This window comes from Triturus cristatus, chromosome 8 (genome assembly GCF_964204655.1).
Source record: "Triturus cristatus chromosome 8, aTriCri1.1, whole genome shotgun sequence".
Lineage (NCBI taxonomy): Eukaryota > Metazoa > Chordata > Amphibia > Caudata > Salamandridae > Triturus > Triturus cristatus.
Window position 1 is genome coordinate 1,699,018,790 of NC_140591.1, and position 20,962 is coordinate 1,699,039,751.

Genomic DNA, 20,962 nt, shown 5'->3' on the forward strand with positions numbered 1-20,962 from the left:
ATACAAGCTCTTTCTCTGTAGGACACTTGCAGGGCAGGGTCTGTCTCTGTAGGACACCTGTAGGGTCTATCCCTGTTTGACACATACACATTGTACCCTGTTTGGCACATACATGATCACTCCTGTAGGACACACATAGGTGCTGTTGCCGCCGCTGCAGGAATGAGAATAAACACTTACAACGGCACCCCCCCTCCCTCATTATCAGTAAACCCGTGACCCCCCCCCGGCCTGCCCCCCATTATGAGTATAAACATGACCCCCCTGGACTGGGCTCCAGCGCTACAGACAGGCTCCGCCCCCCCCCTCGAAGCACTCAGCCCCCCCACACCCCAAAAAAGCCCCAGCACAGCCCCCACCCCGGGAGGCCCTAGCAGCCTTCGCCCCCCCCCCCCGACCCCAGCACAGCCCGCCCTGTGCTGTCGCTGCCGCCCGTGCCCCGGAGCCGGAAGTGACGCGCTCGGGCCTGAGAGGGGCGTCGGGGGCCCTTCCTGTGTGCCTGGACCTGCCCCGTCCGGAGCCGGCGCCCCCTGTGACCCCCCTCTGGCAGCGGACCCCCCCAGGAGAGAGAGGGAGGGAGGGCTGGATATGTCTGCAGAGGCCCCCGCGGAGGTAAGGCCCCCCCTTGGGTTACTACAGAACAGAATACAACATGACCCCCCAGGATACAACATGACCCCCCAGGATACAACATGACCCCCCAGGAAACACTATGACCCCCCCTCCCGGGTAACCGCAGGCCGCAGCCCCCCAGGAGAGAGGGTGGAGATGTCTGCAGACCCCCCCGGACCACCGGGTTACTATCCGGCACAGCCCGCTCCCCCCCCCCCCGCTCCTCCCTGTCGTGGTCTAGGGGGGGGGGGGTGTCCTCTGGGCAGCACGGGGGGGGGGGTCAGGGACACCCCAGGGGTTTATGGGCTGCACGAGTGCCAGTGCACCCCCTGCCCCCTCCTAGAGGGATGAGGAGCCCCCACCACAGGGGCCCCTGGACTGATGGATCAGAGCAGGGGCCACCACAGGGAGGACTGATGGATCAGAGCAGGGGTCACCACAGACACCCAGGACTGATGGATCAGAGAAGGGGTCACCACAGACACCCAGGACAGATTGGATCAGAGCCAGACCTAGTATCACCACAGGGGCACCACACTAGTGACTTATAGATCAGAGCTTGTGTCACCACAGGGCCCCAGGACTGATGGATCAGAGCAGGGGTCACCACAGGGCACCCCAGGGACTGATGGATCAGAGCTGGGGTCACCACAGGGACACAGGACTGATGGATCAGAGAAGGGGTCACCACAGGGCCCCAGGACTGATGGATCAGAGCCAGACCTAGTATCACCACAGGGGCACCACACTAGTGACTTATAGATCAGAGCTTGTGTCACCACAGGGCCCCAGGACTGATGGATCAGAGCCAGACCTAGTATCACCATAGGGGCCCCCAGGTTCTGATGGATCAGAGCCTGTGTCACCACAGGGGCACCCCAGGGACTGATGGTTCAGAGCAGGGGTCACCACAGGGCACCCAGGACTGATGGATCAGAGCCAGACCTAGTATCACCACAGGGGCACCACACTAGTGACTTATAGATCAGAGTTTGTGTCACCACAGGGCCCCAGGACTCATGGATCAGAGCAGGGGTCACCACAGGGCACCCCAAGGACTGATGGATCAGAGCAGGGGTCACCACAGGGCACCCCAGGGACTGATGGATCAGAGGTGCGGTCACCACAGGGACCCAGGACTGATGGATCAGAGAAGGGGTCACCACAGGGCCCCAGGACGAATGGATCAGAGCCAGACCTAGTATCACCACAGGGGCCCCCAGGGACTGATGGATCAGAGCAGGGGTCACCACAGGGCACCCCAGGGACTGATGGATCAGAGCTGGGGTCACCACAGGGACACAGGACTGATGGATCAGAGAAGGGGTCACCACAGGGCCCCAGGACTGATGGATCAGAGCCAGACCTAGTATCACCACAGGGCACCACACTATTGACTTATAGATCAGAGCCTGTGTCACCACACTACACCCAGGATTGATGGATCAGAGCCAGACCTAGTATCACCACAGGGGCCCACAGGACTGATGGATCAGAGCAGGGGTCACCACAGGTCACCCCAGGGACTGATGGATCAGAGCAGGGGTCACCACAGGGCACCCCAGGGACTGATGGATCAGAGGTGGGGTCACCACAGGGACCCAGGACTGATGGATCAGAGAAGGGGTCACTACAGGGCCCCAGGACGGATGGATCAGAGCCAGACCTAGTATCACCACAGGGGCACCACACTAGTGACTTATAGATCAGAGCTTGTGTCACCACAGGGTCCCAGGACTGATGGATCAGAGCCAGACCTAGTATCACCACAGGGGCACTACACTAGTGACTTATAGATCAGAGCTTGTGTTACCACAGGGCCCCAGGACTGATGGATCAGAGCCAGACCTAGTATCACCACAGGGGCACTACACTAGTGACTTATAGATCAGAGACTGTGTCACCACAGGGCCCCAGGACTGATGGATCAGAGCAGGGGTCACCACAGGGCACCCAGGACTGATGGATCAGAGCCAGACCTAGTATCACCACAGGGGCACTACACTAGTGACTTATAGATCAGAGCCTGTGTCACCACAGGGCCCCAGGACTGATGGATCAGAGCAGGGGTCACCACAGGGCACCCAGGACTGATGGATCAGAGCCAGACCTAGTATCACCACAGGGGCACCACACTAGTGACTTATAGATCAGAGCCTGTGTCCCCACAGGGCCCCATGACTGATGGATCAGAGCAGGGGTCACCACAGGGCCCCAGGACTGATGGATCAGAACAGGGGTCACCACAGGGCACGCCAGGGACTGATGGATCAGAGCCAGACCCTGTATCCCCACAGGGGCACCACACTAGTGACTTATAGATCAGAGCTTGTGTCACCACAGGGCCCCAGGACTGATGGATCAGAGCCAGACCTAGTATCACCACATGGGCACCACATTAGTGACTTATAGATCAGAGCCTGTGTCACCACAGGGCCCCAGGACTAGTGGATCAGAGCAGGGGTCACCACAGGGGCACCACACTAGTGACTTGTAGATCAGAGCCTTTTTCACCACAGGGCCCCAGGACTGATGGATGTGAGCCAGACCTAGTATCAACACAGGGGCACTACACTAGTGACTTCTAGATCAGAGCCTGTGTCACCACAGGGCCCCAGGACTGATGGATCAGAGCAGGGGTCACCACAGGGGCACCACACCAGTGACTTATAGATCAGAGCCTGTGCCACCACAGGACACCCAGGACTGATGGATCAGAGCCAGACCCGTATCACCACAGGGGCACCACACTAGTGACTTATAGATCAGAGCCTGTGTCACTACAGGACCCCAGGACTGATGGATCAGAGCAGGGGTCACCAAAGGGGCACCACACTAGTGACTTATAGATCAGAGCCTGTGTCACCACAGGGCCCCAGGACTGAGGGATCAGAGCAGGGGTCATCACAGGGCACTCAGGACTGATGGATCAGAGCCAGACCCTGTATCACCACAGGGGCACCACACTAGTGACTTATAGATCAGAGCCTGTGTCACCACAGGGCACCCAGGACTGATGGCTCAGAGCAGGGGCACCACACTAGTGACTTATAGATCAGAGCCTGTGTCACCACTGGGCCCCAGGACTGATGGATCAGAGCCAGACCTAGTATCACCACAGGGCACCCAGGACTGATGGATCAGAGCCAGACCCTGTATCACCACAGGGGCACCACACTAGTGACTTATAGATCAGAGCCTGTGTCACCACAGGGCACCCAGGACTGATGGATCAGAGTAGGGGTCACTACAGGGGCACTACACTAGTGACATATAGATCAGAGCCTGTGTCACCACAGGGCCCCAGGACTGATGGATCAGAGCCAGACCTAGTATCACCACAGGGGCACCACACTAGTGATTTATAGATCAGAGCCTGTGTCACCACAGGGCCCCAGGACTGATGGATCAGAGCACGGGTCACCACAGGGGCGCCACACTAGTGACTTATAGATCAGAGCCTGTGTCACCACAGGGCCCCAGGACTGATGGATCTGAGCCTTGGGCACTGTCGTGTCTACCAGGCCAAATAACGACAGACACCGTGGTCTATGCGCAGGATCTTTATTATCACGTCTTCTCTCTTACTCGACCTCTTTCTAACTGCCCGCCGTCCCGTCTCGCTCCTCCCTTTACTCTCCACCCCTCTACTCCGCCCCTCGGACCACTAGACTGTCCTGCGACTGTACATCTCCCTCTTTGTTAACAGAACAAAGAAACCCTGTGTTACATCTCTTCAATTAACCTTTTGGGCCGTTGAATTGTTTGTCGGGGTCTGAGAGACCGACTTCCTGCCTCCTCTCTCGGAGTGCCCCGTTCTCCCCTTTCCGGGCTTGTGACACCCTCGGCTCGTTCCTCAATCTGCTCAGTCCTCGGTGTCACTGCTGGGGACCCAAAGGCTTCCTGTAGGGCAGGACTACACTTGTGAAAGTGCGACACATTGCGGGTGATGCGCCTGTTGTCTGATTCCGCAGTCAGCATTGTGCCCTTTTGTCGGATGACGGTCAGGGGTTCCGCCCTGAACCTGCTGTCAGTCTTTCTGCTCTGCTCCTGCTTGACTATCACACAGTCCCCTTTCCGAAGTGAGAGTGACCGTGCACGTCTCCGGCCATCAGCATATGCTTTCATACTGTCTTTGCGGGCTCTGTCTGCGACCCTTACTTCATGATGTATGCGGTTGGGTGATACTGGTCGAAAGGCCCCTTCCCAGGTAGGTATCCTGGTCCGAGCAGGACGTCCTAACATGAGCGTCGCAGGGCATTTGCCCGTGGTGGCATGGGGCGTCGTCCGGTATGACCGGAGTACATCGTTGAGGGCTGTTTGCAGATCTCTTTTGTCTAGCGTGGCCTGTTGGAACATTTTCTTGAGAGTGGCCATGAACCTCTCAACCGTACCGTTGGCTTGTGGCCATAGCGGGGTTATCCGCCGGTGTCGAATATCCACGAGTCTCATGAACTCCCCAAACTCCTGACTGTTGAAAGGCGGGCCATTGTCCGTTTTCAGTTCTGTGGGCACACCCCAGGCTGCAAAGACTTCATCTAGCACTGGAATGGTCACGGCTGCGCTGGTAGACGACACAAACTGAGCAATGGGGAAACGTGAGTGTGAGAAGTTGGCCTGATATGTAGTGCTCACTATTCTAGTGATCACTGTGTATCATTCCAAACGACCCTTATTGATGATTGGTTGTAAGTCAACCTTTTAGACCAGCTATCCTAGTAGCGTGGATACGAGCAGTCTTAGGCTAAACTCTAGAGGGCGTGTTAAGCCAGCTGTTTACCATCACATATACCCCTTGAACACCAAGTGAAAGGACACCACACAAGTTGTTATGAAAATAAAAGGGTATTTATTTATAACAAGACTACCCTGGCTCTTTATGAGTCAGGGAGCTAAGCACACTACAAAACTCTTAGGAAAATACTTCAGTTGCACAATTTACACAAATGCCCGAGGGGCACGAGAAACCATCTACACTAACAGTGAAATGCGAATGGTTAAGTCTGGAGGTACTGATTCCGGAGTGTTCCGATCAGTGGGACTAAACGAAAAAGGAACTGGACACTTGTAGAGCGAACCTGCGATGGAGCACCGAGATGCTCGAGTTACCTAGCCCGGAGGCTGCGGCTGCGTGAAGTTCGTCAAGATGTCGGGAGTCCTCGTGTAGTCTCAGGAGCCTGAAAGAAGAAGTTGCTGGCAGGCGACCAGTGACGATGTTCAGAGCGATCCAAGCCTGGATCGGTGATGAAGGAAAACCTGAAAGCAGAGGGGACTCAGTTCTCAACCGCTAGCCAGCGATCGTGTGGGTACCAGGAGGGTACCGGCTGAGGTCACCTCGACCAGGTGAGTGGGCGACGTCGGACTCGGCTGTTCCTCGGACCAGGAGGCGCGGCGGCGACCAGGATGGAGGGCGAGCTGTCCCACGAAGGTGTCTGCTGTCGATGATGCTGGGCCCAGGAAGGGGCAGCGGATCTTGGCAGTGGCCACCCAAGCGGGGGAGTCAAGATGGCGTCGGGAGTGGACCAGGAGGGTCCGGGGTACTCCTCTGTTGAAGGGGAGCAAGTGCCAGTCTGGAGCAACCAGACTAGTGATGAAAAATAATCTTGGAGCGTCGTGAAGAGGGCCACAAGCCGGTCGGCAAGTGGTCGGACAACGCGGTGAACAGCAAGGAGCGGAAGGGCCCCCCACGCAGATCTCGCGGATGCTGGGGAGACAGACTTCGATGCTGGAGCTGCTCAGGGTTTAGGGCTTCTCAAACCCTAGGTGCACTCACTCGAGGGTCCCTCGGTGGGCGTGCTAGATAAGCGTCGTGCAGGTTCTGAGGATAGCCGGTCCCGCAGGTCTCGTCACACCTACGACTCTCAGCTGAGCTGATGAGGGAGGTAAAAGGTCAGAGATGGCAGGGAACTCGGGTCTCGTCGAGCTGGGCAGTCTTGATCCGTAGGAGAGACTTACAGCAAACCGCAAGCGCTTAGTTGGTGCCTGCTGGTGCAGGGTGGCTACTCCTTAGCCACAAGGGAGAGTCTTCAGAAATAGTCAAGAGTTCCGTTCGTGGAAAGTGGTTCGTGATTCGGAGGTATCCGATTATCTGATTATCCAATTTGGGAAGGGGACTCGCTCCTACCTTTATTCTAGGAAAAAGGGGGTTGGCCCGTGACTAGGTTCTACCTATGGGTGGAGCCAGGAGGGGGGTGGTTACACCCCTATCCTTTGTCCGGCTTCGCGCCAGCTCAGGGGCTGGTGTGCCCCCGAAACTGGTTTGAGCCGGGCTATGCACAGTGAGCACCGGGGTGCCACTGGCAATCACCTTCCTTTCAGCCCTGCCTACCTGGGATACACAAACCCTGTCTGGGACGGTGCTAACACCGCCCTCGACAGGAAACCCTTTGTCCAAACTCCCTTCGCTGGAAGGTCCCCCAGCAGCAGGAGGTCAGACTTGTGTCTGGTGGCAGCATCCATTTGGTGATGCTGAGGCTTGAGTCAACTTTAACCGGGGTTCAGGGTTACTTCCATGTCGTGCCCCTCTAGAAGGGGGGAATGCTAACCCCGTCGCCAGAACTAGCGAGGGGTTCGTATTCCAATTCGTATGACACCTTACGCGACATGTGTAGGTGATGCGATGCCAAAGTTAGCAAATAGTTGGCCCGCGTCACCATGGAACGGCTATTAGGACTTGGTTCCGCAAGCCGTCGACGGGCTCGGCTCGCGCCAGAGCACCATCCCACATGACTCCCCGCACTCTGCCTTCAGGATTGATAAGGCCTGCCATAGGAGTGACTGATAGGAGTCCATGTGTCCATTTTAGGGTTAGGTGTAGGAATACTACACCTACAGCAACGGGTGATTACACCACGTGGCCCCAGCTGTCGTGCAGCCAGTTGTGTCAGATTTGGGCGGCCATTCCAGGGGTGGCATAATACATGCTGCAGCCCCTGGTAGGCCCTGGGTACACCGATGCCCTGGATACCTGTGGTATGCTGAGACAGGGACTGACAAGGCGGCCCAGTTCCAATTAGTGGATGCACCTAACGTACATGTGTGTTAATTTCGAGAGAGAACAGCTAGGCTGTGGGTCTGATTGGCAGGCCCACAGCCGGAGAAAGTCGTAAACCAATGAAGCAAAAGCAAAAAATCTGGGTGATCATAGGATTGCAGACCCTACTCTCCTACATGACCCCCCCCCAAACTTTGGGACAATAAGCTAACCTTGACCAGGTGAGTCTTCTTGCTCTAAGTGGAAATACCTGGAGAGCCCATCTGCATTGCCATGATCAGTGCCAGGTCTATGCTCCACTGTGAAGTCCATCCCCTGTAGGGAAATGGACCACCTAAGTAGTTTGGGGTTTTCACCCTTCATTTGATTTAGCCACAAGAGGGGCTTATGGTCGGTCTGAATCTTGAAGTGAGTGCCAAACAAGTATGGCCTCAACTTCTTCAGGGCCCAAACCACAGCAAAGGTCTCCCTCTCAATAGCTGACCAATTCTTCTCTCTGGGGGTCAGCCTCCTGCTAATAAAAGCTATGGGCTGGTCATGACCATCAAAATTCAGTTGCGATAGAACAGCTCCCACACCCAGCTCCGAAGCGTCTGTTTGGACAATGAATGGTTTGGAGTAGTCTGGACTCTTTAGGATAGGTGCTGTGCACATGGCCTGCTTTAGGTCATCGAATGCCTTCTGACAGCTTGCTGTCCACTGAACTTTTTTTGGCATCTTTTTACTTGTCAGGTCGTTTAGCGGGGTCACAATGGATCCATAATTTCTGACAAATTTCCGGTAATAACCAGTCAGGCCCAAGAAAGCTCGAACCTGAGTCTGGGTGGTTGGAGGAGCCCAGTCCTGTATGGCCTGTATTTTGCTCTCCAACGGTTGAACCTGACCCCCTCCTACAAGGTGGCCCAGGTATACAACCTGTGTCTGCCCTATCTGGCACTTGGTGGCCTTGATAGTGAGGCCTGCCTTCTGCAGGGCCTCTAACACTTTCCTCAGGTGGACCAGGTGATCCTCCCAGGTGGAGCTAAAGACAGCGATATCGTCCAGATACGCCGCACAGAAGTCGTCCAACCCAGTGAGAACTTGATTCACCAGCCTTTGGAAGGTGGCAGGTGCATTTTTCAAACCAAAGGGCATTACCACGAACTGATAATGCCCACCCGGGGTAGAAAATGCTGTTTTGGGCTTGGCCTCCTCAGCTAACCTGATTTGCCAATACCCAGCTGTCAGGTCAAACGTACTTAAGTAGTTGGCCGAGGCCAACCGGTCGATAAGTTCGTCTGCTCTTGGTATCGGGTGGGCGTCAGTCTTAGTGACTGCATTGAGACCTCTGTAGTCCACGCAGAACCTCATCTCTTTCTTACCGCCCTGGGTGTGAGGTTTCGGCACGAGCACTACGGGACTAGCCCAGGGGCTGTCCGAGGGTTCAATGACTCCCAGCTCCAACATTTTCTGCACCTCTGTCTTGATGCAGTCTCTGACGTGATCAGGTTGCCGATAGATTTTACTCTTTACGGGTAGACTGTCCCCAGTGTCGACCTCATGGGTACACCAATTGGTCTGACTGGGTGTCAGAGAGAACATATGTCGAAAGGATTGAAGAACCTGTTTACAATCCTTTTGTTGATGTCCAGAGAGGCTGCCACAAAAGACAACCCCATCTACTGATCCATCGTCAGGGTTCTGAGAGAGCAGGTCCGGGAGAGGGTCACTCTCCTCCTCCTGTCCCTCATCTGTGGCCATGAGCAAGCCCATGCCCTCCCTGTCGACATATGCCTTGAGCCTGTTTACATGGAGCACCCTGTGGGGGCTCCGGGGAGTTCCCAGGTCTACCAGGTAGGTGACCTCTCCCTTTTGCTCAATGATCGTGTGGGGCCCAGACCATTTGTCTTTGAGTGCTGCTGGGGCCACTGGCTCCAGCACCCACACCTTCTGTCCAGGCTGGTACACAGTCAGGACAGCCTTTTGGTCGTGCCAAGCTTTCTGTAATTCTTGGCTCGCCTCAAGGTTTTTAGACGCCTTTTCCATGTACTCCGCCATCCGCGAGCGGAGACCGAGCACATAGTCCACAATGTTTGATGCCGGCTTTCTGAGAGGTCTCTCCCATCCTTCCTTTACCAAACAAAGGGGTCCCCTTACAGGATGTCCGAACAGAAGCTCGAAAGGGCTGTAGCCAACCCCCTTCTGCGGGACCTCTCTGTAGGCGAACAAGAGGCAGGGTATCAGGACATCCCATCTCCGCCAAAGCTTTTCAGGTAGTCCGTGAATCATCCCTTTTAGGGTCCGGTTGAATCTCTCAACCAGCCCATTGCATTGTGGGTGATAGGGTGTGGTGAACTTGTAGTTGACACCACATTCCTTCCACATAGCAGTCAGATATCCCGACATGAAGTTTGCACCTCTGTCTGAGACGACCTCCTTAGGGAAGCCCACTCTGGAGAACACTCCAAGTAGGGCCCGTGCCACCACAGGTGCTGTAGTGGTCCTAAGGGGAATAGCTTCAGGATACCTGGTGGCGTGGTCCACCACCACCAGTATAAACTTGTGCCCTGATGCTGTCTGGGGTTCCATTGGTCCGACAATGTCGATCCCCACTCGCTCAAAGGGTACCCCCACCACTGGTAGTGGTATGAGGGGGGCCTTTGTCGTGCCACCTGACTTACCACTGGCTTGGCAAGTGACACAGGAGCGGCAAAACTCCTTCGTATCCTCGGACATGTGGGGCCAGTGAAAGTGTGGGACAATTCTGTCCCAAGTCTTATTCTGGCCTAAGTGACCTGCAAGGGGAATCTCGTGGGCCAAGGTGAGAAGGAAACCTCTCAGAGACAAGGGGATGACCAGCCTCCTGGTCGCACCAGGTTTGGGGTCTCTTGCCTCAGAGTACAGGAGTCCATCGTCCCAGTACACTTTGTGGGTACCTGTGGCGTTCCCTGCAGCCTCAGCAGCAGCCTGCTGTCTGAGGGGTTCAAGTGAGGGGCAGTCTAACTGTGCCTTCCCCAGGTCTTCCCTGGAGGGTCCCCCTGAGCCCAGAAACTCAACCTGACCAGGTTCGAGCTCTTGCGGCTCAGTTTCCCTCAGTTCCTTAAGGTCAGCCTCCTCGGAGACTTGATCCACGACCTGGGGCAAGGGGGAAGGCGAAGCCTTACCCTTACTGCTCCTTTTCTTGGAAGGTGTCTGGTCCGTTCTTCCAGGATCCAGCACCTGTTCAGTGGGGCATCTTTTGGCCTGTGACCTGGTCACAGCAAGGACATGTGCTGGCAAGCCTAACATCTCCATGTGAGTCCTCTGCTCCACTTCTGACCATTGTGACGTTTCCAAATCATTGCCCAACAGACATTCTACGGGGAGGTCTGAACTAACCACAACCTTTTTCGGGCCACTTACCCCTCCCCAGGAGAAATCAACAACTGCCATACTGTGATTGGTAGTGACGTTGCTGGCATTGGTCACTAGGTAATTGGTACCTAGCATGATCTGTCCAGGGTCCACGAAGTTAGGCGTCACCATGGTGACACTGGCACACGTGTCCCTGTAGGCCTGAGCCACTTTTCCATTGATCAAAGGTGTCTGTCTGTATTTGCCCAAAGTATTGGGACTGGCATCAGGGGACATATCCATATCCCCTGTACAGACAAGGACGGCCTGAGTGAGCGTGCCGACTAAGTCGTCACTCCCCTCGGTTCCCAAGGTTAACCCAACTAATGCCTTGGGAGGCGCACTACCACTGCTGACTGTACTAGGGGGCGCAGGTGCCTTAGGGGCTGCAGTGGTAGGAGTTTGCCCTCCTTTCTTGGTGCACTCACTAAACCAGTGAGTCTTACTTTTACAGTACTGGCACCACCTTTTTGACTGGCCTTCTTGAGTCTTCTTCTTCTGTGAAGCCTGACCCCCACCCTCTTTGGTTTGTTGGGGACCTGTCGAAGACTTCTGGTCATTTTGTTCGTTCTTGTTACCCTTTTGGTCTGCTTTCTTCTGACCACCCTGGTTCTGATTCTGGTTCTGCTTGACCCTTGTTCTGACCCATCTGTCTGCCTTCTTTCCCAATTCTTGGGGAGAGGTCAGATCCGAGTCGACAAGGTGCTGATGCAACAATTGGTTCTGACAGTTGTTTAAAATCTGTTCTCGCATGATAAGATTGTACAATCCTGTGTAATCAGTAACCTTGCTACCCAGCAACCAGCCTTCCAAAGCCTTAGTGGCACAATCAACAAAGTCAGTCCAATCCTGAGACTGAATTTTCTGGGTGTCCCGGAACAGCACCCGGTACTGTTCCGTGGTTAAGCCGAACCCATCAATCAGTGTGTTCTTCAGGACTTGGTAGTTGTTAGCATCCTCAGCTCTAGTAGTGAGGAGCTTGTCCCTTCCTTTACCTTCAAAGGAAAGCCACAGTATAGCTGCCCACTGACTTGGGGGGACGCACTGGACAGTGCAGGCCCTCTCCAAAGCAGTTATCCACTTGTGGATATCGTCCCCTTGTTTAAAGGGGGGCACTATTTTACTCAGGTGTCTAGTGTCTATACCCCTGTCTTTCTCTCTATTGAGACTGCTGCCACCAGTGGGATCTAACCCACTTAATTTCTGCTCTCGGGCCAGGGCAAGTCTTTCTTTGGCGAGGGCAAGTTCTTCCCGCTCGATCCTCAGATTGACTTCCCGCATCTTCGCTTCATGCTCCCTCCTCTGAGGGGAAGTCATTCCTCTCTGAGAGGATGCCTGAGAGACATGTGTATGAACCGATCTGCCGGAGCCTCTGGAGAGAGACCTAGCTCGTCCGTTCCCAAGGTTAAGCCTGCTTGAGCGTGGGCCCGGGGCTCCCCCAGTTCCATTCTCATGCCTGCTTAAGTTGGTCCTTGTAAGCCTGCTGACTACCACTGGACCTTTGTCTGCCTCGTCTCCCGATAACTCGTCCTCGTCCTCCTCCTCTGTGTGGAGGTCGAGGTCGGGGTCACCGAGGGTTCCCTCTAAGGGAGGCATGTTCCCATCTGCACTGGGGGGACCTGTGTTAGAGGACCTCCTAGCATCGTACGCCTCTAAGAGACCTATCAGAATTGCGATGGTAGGGTTAGAACCCTGGTTTAGCTTCCTGGAGGCACATAGTTGTCGCATCTCCTTGAAGCTAAGGGTTGCATATCGTGACACGACCTGTGGAGGGTCACTGACCACTAAGGGAGTCTGCGAGGACTCTCCGTGGACCGACATGCTTGTCTAGTGCGGTGTAAGTGTTGCACCTACCTACACTATGTGTTTACCTACTGATCCCTTGCTAGGAGTTGTAGTCAGGGTGTGCTAAGCCCTGTTACACTACAACAGCCGGTTCAGTAGAACTCGGAGTATTCTAAGTTAAGTTATATGTACCTGGGTACTTATGTGATCTTTCACTGCGATATTCTTAGGATACGTGTGTGGTAAAACAACAGCAAGCTCAAATCCCAACCGCTGCTCACCAATGTGAGAAGTTGGCCTGATATGTAGTGCTCACTATTCTAGTGATCACTGTGTATCATTCCAAACGACCCTTATTGATGATTGGTTGTAAGTCAACCTTTTAGACCAGCTATCCTAGTAGCGTGGATACGAGCAGTCTTAGGCTAAACTCTAGAGGGCGTGTTAAGCCAGCTGTTTACCATCACATATACCCCTTGAACACCAAGTGAAAGGACACCACACAAGTTGTTATGAAAATAAAAGGGTATTTATTTATAACAAGACTACCCTGGCTCTTTATGAGTCAGGGAGCTAAGCACACTACAAAACTCTTAGGAAAATACTTCAGTTGCACAATTTACACAAATGCCCGAGGGGCACGAGAAACCATCTACACTAACAGTGAAATGCGAATGGTTAAGTCTGGAGGTACTGATTCCGGAGTGTTCCGATCAGTGGGACTAAACGAAAAAGGAACTGGACACTTGTAGAGCGAACCTGCGATGGAGCACCGAGATGCTCGAGTTACCTAGCCCGGAGGCTGCGGCTGCGTGAAGTTCGTCAAGATGTCGGGAGTCCTCGTGTAGTCTCAGGAGCCTGAAAGAAGAAGTTGCTGGCAGGCGACCAGTGACGATGTTCAGAGCGATCCAAGCCTGGATCGGTGATGAAGGAAAACCTGAAAGCAGAGGGGACTCAGTTCTCAACCGCTAGCCAGCGATCGTGTGGGTACCAGGAGGGTACCGGCTGAGGTCACCTCGACCAGGTGAGTGGGCGACGTCAGACTCGGCTGTTCCTCGGACCAGGAGGCGCGGCGGCGACCAGGATGGAGGGCGAGCTGTCCCACGAAGGTGTCTGCTGTCGATGATGCTGGGCCCAGGAAGGGGCAGCGGATCTTGGCAGTGGCCACCCAAGCGGGGGAGTCAAGATGGCGTCGGGAGTGGACCAGGAGGGTCCGGGGTACTCCTCTGTTGAAGGGGAGCAAGTGCCAGTCTGGAGCAACCAGACTAGTGATGAAAAATAATCTTGGAGCGTCGTGAAGAGGGCCACAAGCCGGTCGGCAAGTGGTCGGACAACGCGGTGAACAGCAAGGAGCGGAAGGGCCCCCCACGCAGATCTCGCGGATGCTGGGGAGACAGACTTCGATGCTGGAGCTGCTCAGGGTTTAGGGCTTCTCAAACCCTAGGTGCACTCACTCGAGGGTCCCTCGGTGGGCGTGCTAGATAAGCGTCGTGCAGGTTCTGAGGATAGCCGGTCCCGCAGGTCTCGTCACACCTACGACTCTCAGCTGAGCTGATGAGGGAGGTAAAAGGTCAGAGATGGCAGGGAACTCGGGTCTCGTCGAGCTGGGCAGTCTTGATCCGTAGGAGAGACTTACAGCAAACCGCAAGCGCTTAGTTGGTGCCTGCTGGTGCAGGGTGGCTACTCCTTAGCCACAAGGGAGAGTCTTCAGAAATAGTCAAGAGTTCCTTTCGTGGAAAGTGGTTCGTGATTCGGAGGTATCCGATTATCTGATTATCCAATTTGGGAAGGGGACTCGCTCCTACCTTTATTCTAGGAAAAAGGGGGTTGGCCCGTGACTAGGTTCTACCTATGGGTGGAGCCAGGAGGGGGGTGGTTACACCCCTATCCTTTGTCCGGCTTCGCGCCAGCTCAGGGGCTGGTGTGCCCCCGAAACTGGTTTGAGCCGGGCTATGCACAGTGAGCACCGGGGTGCCACTGGCAATCACCTTCCTTTCAGCCCTGCCTACCTGGGATACACAAACCCTGTCTGGGACGGTGCTAACACCGCCCTCGACAGGAAACCCTTTGTCCAAACTCCCTTCGCTGGAAGGTCCCCCAGCAGCAGGAGGTCAGACTTGTGTCTGGTGGCAGCATCCATTTGGTGATGCTGAGGCTTGAGTCAACTTTAACCGGGGTTCAGGGTTACTTCCATGTCGTGCCCCTCTAGAAGGGGGGAATGCTAACCCCGTCGCCAGAACTAGCGAGGGGTTCGTATTCCAATTCGTATGACACCTTACGCGACATGTGTAGGTGATGCGATGCCAAAGTTAGCAAATAGTTGGCCCGCGTCACCATGGAACGGCTATTAGGACTTGGTTCCGCAAGCCGTCGACGGGCTCGGCTCGCGCCAGAGCACCATCCCACATGACTCCCCGCACTCTGCCTTCAGGATTGATAAGGCCTGCCATAGGAGTGACTGATAGGAGTCCATGTGTCCATTTTAGGGTTAGGTGTAGGAATACTACACCTACAGCAACGGGTGATTACACCACGTGGCCCCAGCTGTCGTGCAGCCAGTTGTGTCAGATTTGGGCGGCCATTCCAGGGGTGGCATAATACATGCTGCAGCCCCTGGTAGGCCCTGGGTACACCGATGCCCTGGATACCTGTGGTATGCTGAGACAGGGACTGACAAGGCGGCCCAGTTCCAATTAGTGGATGCACCTAACGTACATGTGTGTTAATTTCGAGAGAGAACAGCTAGGCTGTGGGTCTGATTGGCAGGCCCACAGCCGGAGAAAGTCGTAAACCAATGAAGCAAAAGCAAAAAATCTGGGTGATCATAGGATTGCAGACCCTACTCTCCTACAGTGAGAATTCATCAATCACCACCAGAACATACTTGCCCGATTGCATGGGGCCATAGAAGTCCATGGCTAGCTCGCGCCACACACCCGATGGTAGTGGCGTCATCTGGAGTGGGGCCGGAGGGTCTCCCTGCCCCACCACCTGGCACTGCGGACAGTCTTTCAGGGTGAGTTCTACCATCCTGTCGAGAGAGGGGAACCAGACACGCTCAGGAAGTGCCCTCTTGGTCGCAACTACTTCTCGGTGGCTTTCATGCGCCAAGTTGATGACTCCTTGGCGCAGTAGACTGGGAATGACGATGCGGTGGTCTCGCAGTAGCAGACCTTCTGAGGTGACAGACAGCTCCTCGCTCACGTTCCTGAACGCTTGCAGTTCTTGCCTCGTCACTGGATCACTCCCTTCCTCGGTATCTTCATGCCGCCATCGGTGTGCCTGAACCTTGCGAATCACTCTCTGTAATGTCTCATCTTGCGAGGTGGCTTGTTGGATGACATCCAGGGGAACAGCCGGTGGCCGCGCCTGGTCCACCACAAAGTGAACATATTCCTCAGCAACTGACGGTCTGGAGGATTGGGATGGCTCCGGGTGCCGCGACATGTAGTCAGCCGGGTTGGCTGACTTTCCTGGCTTGTGTACAATGGTGTAAGTGTACTCCTGCAACCGAAGTCCCCATCGTTCAATGCGAGGAGGCATCTTAGAGCGTGGATTGCCAAAGATGGTGACTAGCGCTTGGTGATCCGTCACTAGGGTGAAATGCTTCCCATATATGAACACGTGGAAGTGTTCACAGGCCCATACAACCGCGAGGTTTTCCTTCTCCGGTTGTGAGTACGCTTTTTCTGTGTCGGAGAAACTCCGGCTGGCGTAGGCCACTATGTGGCGTTGATCAGTGTCCTCGTCATATTGGGCTAGGATGGCACCTAGACCGACCGGGCTGGCATCTACTGTGATTTCTGTCTTGCGGCTGGGGTTGAAATAGGCCAGGCTCTCGGCGGCTCCGACCGCTTGTTTAATCTCTTGGAAGGCTTGCTCGCACTCAGAGGTCCATTCGAATTTCTGCCCTTGTTTGGTCAAGGTTCGGAGTGGGTGACTTAGTGTGGCATAGTCTTTTATGTACCTTGAGCAGTAGCTCGCCATGCCCAGGAAGGATCTCACATCGCTGACATCCCGCGGGCTTTTGGTGTCGTTTAGCATGCTCACTTTGTCCGGGTCAGGCTTCATCCCAGCCCCTGAAAAGATGTGCCCAAAGAATTTCAGCTTCGATTGATGCAGTTCACATTTCTCTTTGTTGAGTGTTAGGTTTGCCTCTAGGAGGGCGTGACAGACTCGATCTAAGGCCGTGTCGTGGTCTTGGACAGTTGCCCCATACACTAAGATGTCGTCACTGTAGTTCAGTGTGTTGGGGATATGGTGAATGGTTTGCCGAATCGCTTCTTGGAATATTTCGGCGGCCGAGGAAATTCCAAAACTCAACCTCTTGTATCTGTACAACCCCAGGTGCGTCGCAAAGGTTGTAATATACCGAGAGCTGTCATGGAGTTCCAGCTGGTGGTACCCTTTATTGAGGTCCAACTTTGAGAATACTCGAGCACCATTAAGCGCGGCAATCATGTCACTTAAGTGTGGGCCTGGGTGACGCTCTCTTTCGATAGCGGTATTGGGCATCCGCATGTCCACACACAGCCGTACCTTCCCCGGAGTCCCTTTCTTTGGGACGATCACTACGGGCGACACTCTTGGCGTGGGACCCTCCGTGCGTTCAATGATGTCAGCTTGCAGGAGGTCTTGCAGTTCATCCTCCACGGCCTGCTGAAGATGGAATGGCACCTTCCGGGGGTGCTGGGCGACTGGCCGAACCTGTTCATTGATGTGAAGACGTATCTGGTTTCTGTTCATTTTCCCCAGCCCCAGGAACAGCTTCGGGAACTTGTGGACAATATCACTGTCATTGCTGACGCGGTATAGGACTTCCACTAGCCGGAGACGTTCGGCCGTCGGCAGACTAAGGAGGCAGTCGGCCTCCGGTCCTTCTATGACGTGTATCACGGCAGGGACAGATGTTGTTTTGTGTCGTAGTGTGGTTGAGATCTTCCCGAGGCACGGAAGTGGCTTCCTGGACATCCAGGTGTAGACACGGACGTGCGCGGGGCTCAGTCGCGGACGGGGTTTCATCTTATTGTATTCAGTCACTGGGAGGTAGTTTAGTGACGCCCCACTGTCCATTACGAACTTTGTGTTGTGTTCACCGACGCTAATGTCCAGTCGGGGATATTTCTTGAGCTGATCCGGGTCAGCGATCATGTTTGCATACTCCACAGAGTAGTCTCGTTCCTCGGATGTCGATCTGGAGTCCCGCGACGGCGACTTCCTCGACCATCGCGATGTCCGCGACGTCCTCGACTCCCCGCTGGACTGTGACGACCTTGACGACGACCTCGGGCGGTCACGCACCGCTCGTGCGTGGTGCCGGTGGGAGTCGCCTCGCGACGGCTCGGGCTGTCCTTTTCCTTCTCGCGGCGATACTCTCCGCACATGGCCTCAAAGTGGTTGCTTCGGCCACACTTGCGACATTGCTGTCCCATGGCTGGACATGCTCCGGTGTGTGGGAAATCATACCCACATCTATAGCATCTTCGGGCTGATGTCTTTCGCACGGGGTCATGGCGCTTGCTTCTCCTCCCTGAGTCGGGCCGTCGACGTCCCGAGTGGCGGCGGCGCGATGGCGGCCGGGTGTGACGTCTGTGCTCTCGGGACCCTCGGCGGGGCCGGCTGGTTCGCACCTGGCATATCTGTTCTCTGCGTTCTGTACTCCCTGCTTCGATGGTCTTGGCCTGTTCCTCAACTTGATCATGCACCCTCGTCATTTCTTCGATCTCGTCGAGGGTGTGACTTTTCTTCAATAACTTCCTCCGAAGGGTCTCGGACAGGCAGCCATCAATGACGCGCAGTCGTATGGCATCATCCGTCGAGAACGCTTCAAAATTACAATGTCGCGCTAGTCTGCGCAGTCGTGTTATGTAGGTATTCATCCTCTCATCTTTTTCTTGGCGCGCCCGCTGGAACACATACCTTTCGTAGTCCACATTCTTCTTATGCAGGAATTTCTTGTCGAATGCCTCCCGTACCTTGGCATATGTCCCTGCGTCCGCAGCCGGGAGTTCCTTGATCATTTTGCTGATGTCTTTTCCCGCTAGGTTGCGAAGCGCGATTATTTGGTCTTCATCACCAGTTACTTTGGAGCCTTTGATGTAGTCTTCAAAGTCTTCAATCCACTCCTCCCAGCGGGGGCCCATGCTGCTCCCGACCACCAGCGCTAGAGGCTCTGGAGGACGCAGGTGAGACAGTCCCATCACGACGGGCTTCGCCTCTTGCCGTGCAGGCGATCCTTGGTTCGACATCTTGTGTGGTACGAGTTTGCGGGGTCTCTACAGCTTGTTGGTGCTTACGTTTCTCTTCTTGTTCGCTTGCTCTCGCTCGTGCTTTTTTTTTTCTTCTTGCCTTTGCTTGGGTTTGTTTGGCGCCTGACTCCAAGATGGCCGCCCACCTGTTTGCAGGGCTCTGTCCTATGGTGGCCGCCTGGTTTAAAGATGGCCGCCGGGCTGATGCTACACGTGGTGCTAGACACGAGGCTGAATCGTCCCCCGGATTCCTTCCCTGCAGAGCGCTGCTGGCAGCTTCATTCACTCGCTCCCTGGGTCTTCCTCCTTCCAGGTGAGCACGCGCGCAGTTGCTGTCACTCCCTTGTCTGCACACACACGAGGCTCCGGCTTCACGCTGGGGCTCACCTTCGGATGGCGGATTCTCTTCTCTCTGGTCCGCGCTGCTCTCTGACACACGCAGCAGGGGTCAGGCTCGGGGCTGGGCTCTCGCTGTCGTCCCGCTTGCACAGGGCCTTTGATCCCGCACAGGTTCCGGTCGCGTTCCGGAAGGGCCGCTTTCAGGTGTCTCCGCTTGCGCCTCGGCCAGGGTGTAAACCACGGTCTTCTCTGGGTTCAGGGGAGCATCACATGCATCCCACCCTCGTCGCCAGCTGTCGTGTCTACCAGGCGAAATAACGACAGACACCGTGGTCTATGCGCAGGATCTTTATTATCACGTCTTCTCTCTTACTCGACCTCTTTCTAACTGCCCGCCGCCCCGTCTCGCTCCTCCCTTTACTCTCCACCCCTCTACTCCGCCCCTCGGACCACTAGACTGTCCTGCGACTGTAGAGGCACCACACTAGTGACTTATAAATCAGAGCTTGTGTCACCACAGGGCACCCAGGACTGATGTATCAGAGCCAGACCTAGAGACCTAGTATCAGCAAAGGGGCACCACCCTAGTGACTTATAGATCCGAGCCCGTGTCACCACAGGGCACACAGGACTGATGTATCAGAGCCAGACCTAGTATCACCACAGGGGCGCCACACTAGTGACTTACAGATCAGATCAGAGCCTGTGTCATCACAGGGCCCCAGGACTGATGGATTAGAGCAGGAGTCACCACAGGGCCCCAGGACTGATGGATCAGAGCCAGACCTAGTATCACCACAGGGCCCCCAGGGACTGATGGTTCAGGGCCAGAGCCTGGGTCACCACAGGGCCCCAGGACTAATGGATCAGAGCCAGACCCTGTATCACCACAGGGGCCCCCAGGACTGATGGATCAGAGCAGGGGTCACCACAGGGCACCAGGACTGATGGATCAGAGCAGGGGTCACCACAGGGCCTCAGGACTGATGGATCAGAGCAGGGGTGGCCCCAGGTACTGATAGATCAGATCCAGAGCCTGGGTCACCAAAGGGGCACCACACTAGTGACTTATAGATCAGTGCTGGTGGTAGGGTCGGGTGTTTGATAGGATTAATGGTGATGGGGCTGGTGGCTAGAGTAGAGTGGTGGCGCTTAGCTTAGGGTGGTGGTTATAGTGGTAGGTGTAGGGTGGTGGTAGGCTGATTAGGGTGGTGGTTAGAGTGGTGGTGATTAGGGTAGGGTGATGATTAGAGTGTTGTGGTGGTTAGGGTGGTATTTAGGGTGATTGTGATTAGGGTTTGGTGGTTCAGGTGGTGGCTTTTTGGATAATGTTGTGGTGGGTGTGGTGGTTGTGGTATAGTGGGGATTAGGGTAGTGGTTATGGTAAGGTGGTGTCTAGGGTGGTAGTGGTTAGTGTGGTGGTACTTAGGGGTGGTAATAGGGTAGTGGTGGTGGTAGGGCGAGGGAGGTGAAGGTGGCGATGGCTAAGGTAGGGTGGTTGTGACTGTTAGGGTGGTGGCGCTTAGGGTATGGTGGTGGTGGTGGTGTTAAGGGTAGGGTGGGTTTTCCTATAGTGCTTAGAAACTGAACAAACACTAGGTTTCGCCTATGT

The 20,962-nt window shown here is 55.1% G+C and overlaps 1 protein-coding gene across 1 annotated transcript in view; it reads left to right on the forward strand.

The window, feature by feature from the left end:
* The first annotated feature begins 453 nt into the window (after positions 1-453).
* LOC146808639 (uncharacterized) overlaps positions 454-20,962 on the forward strand; it is a 336,504-nt gene continuing 315,995 nt past the window's right edge. The window contains exon 1 of the mRNA XM_085623674.1: positions 454-612. Coding sequence (XP_085479800.1) covers positions 589-612 — 24 coding nt within the window. The 5' untranslated portion in view covers positions 454-588. The remainder of the gene's footprint in view (positions 613-20,962) is intronic.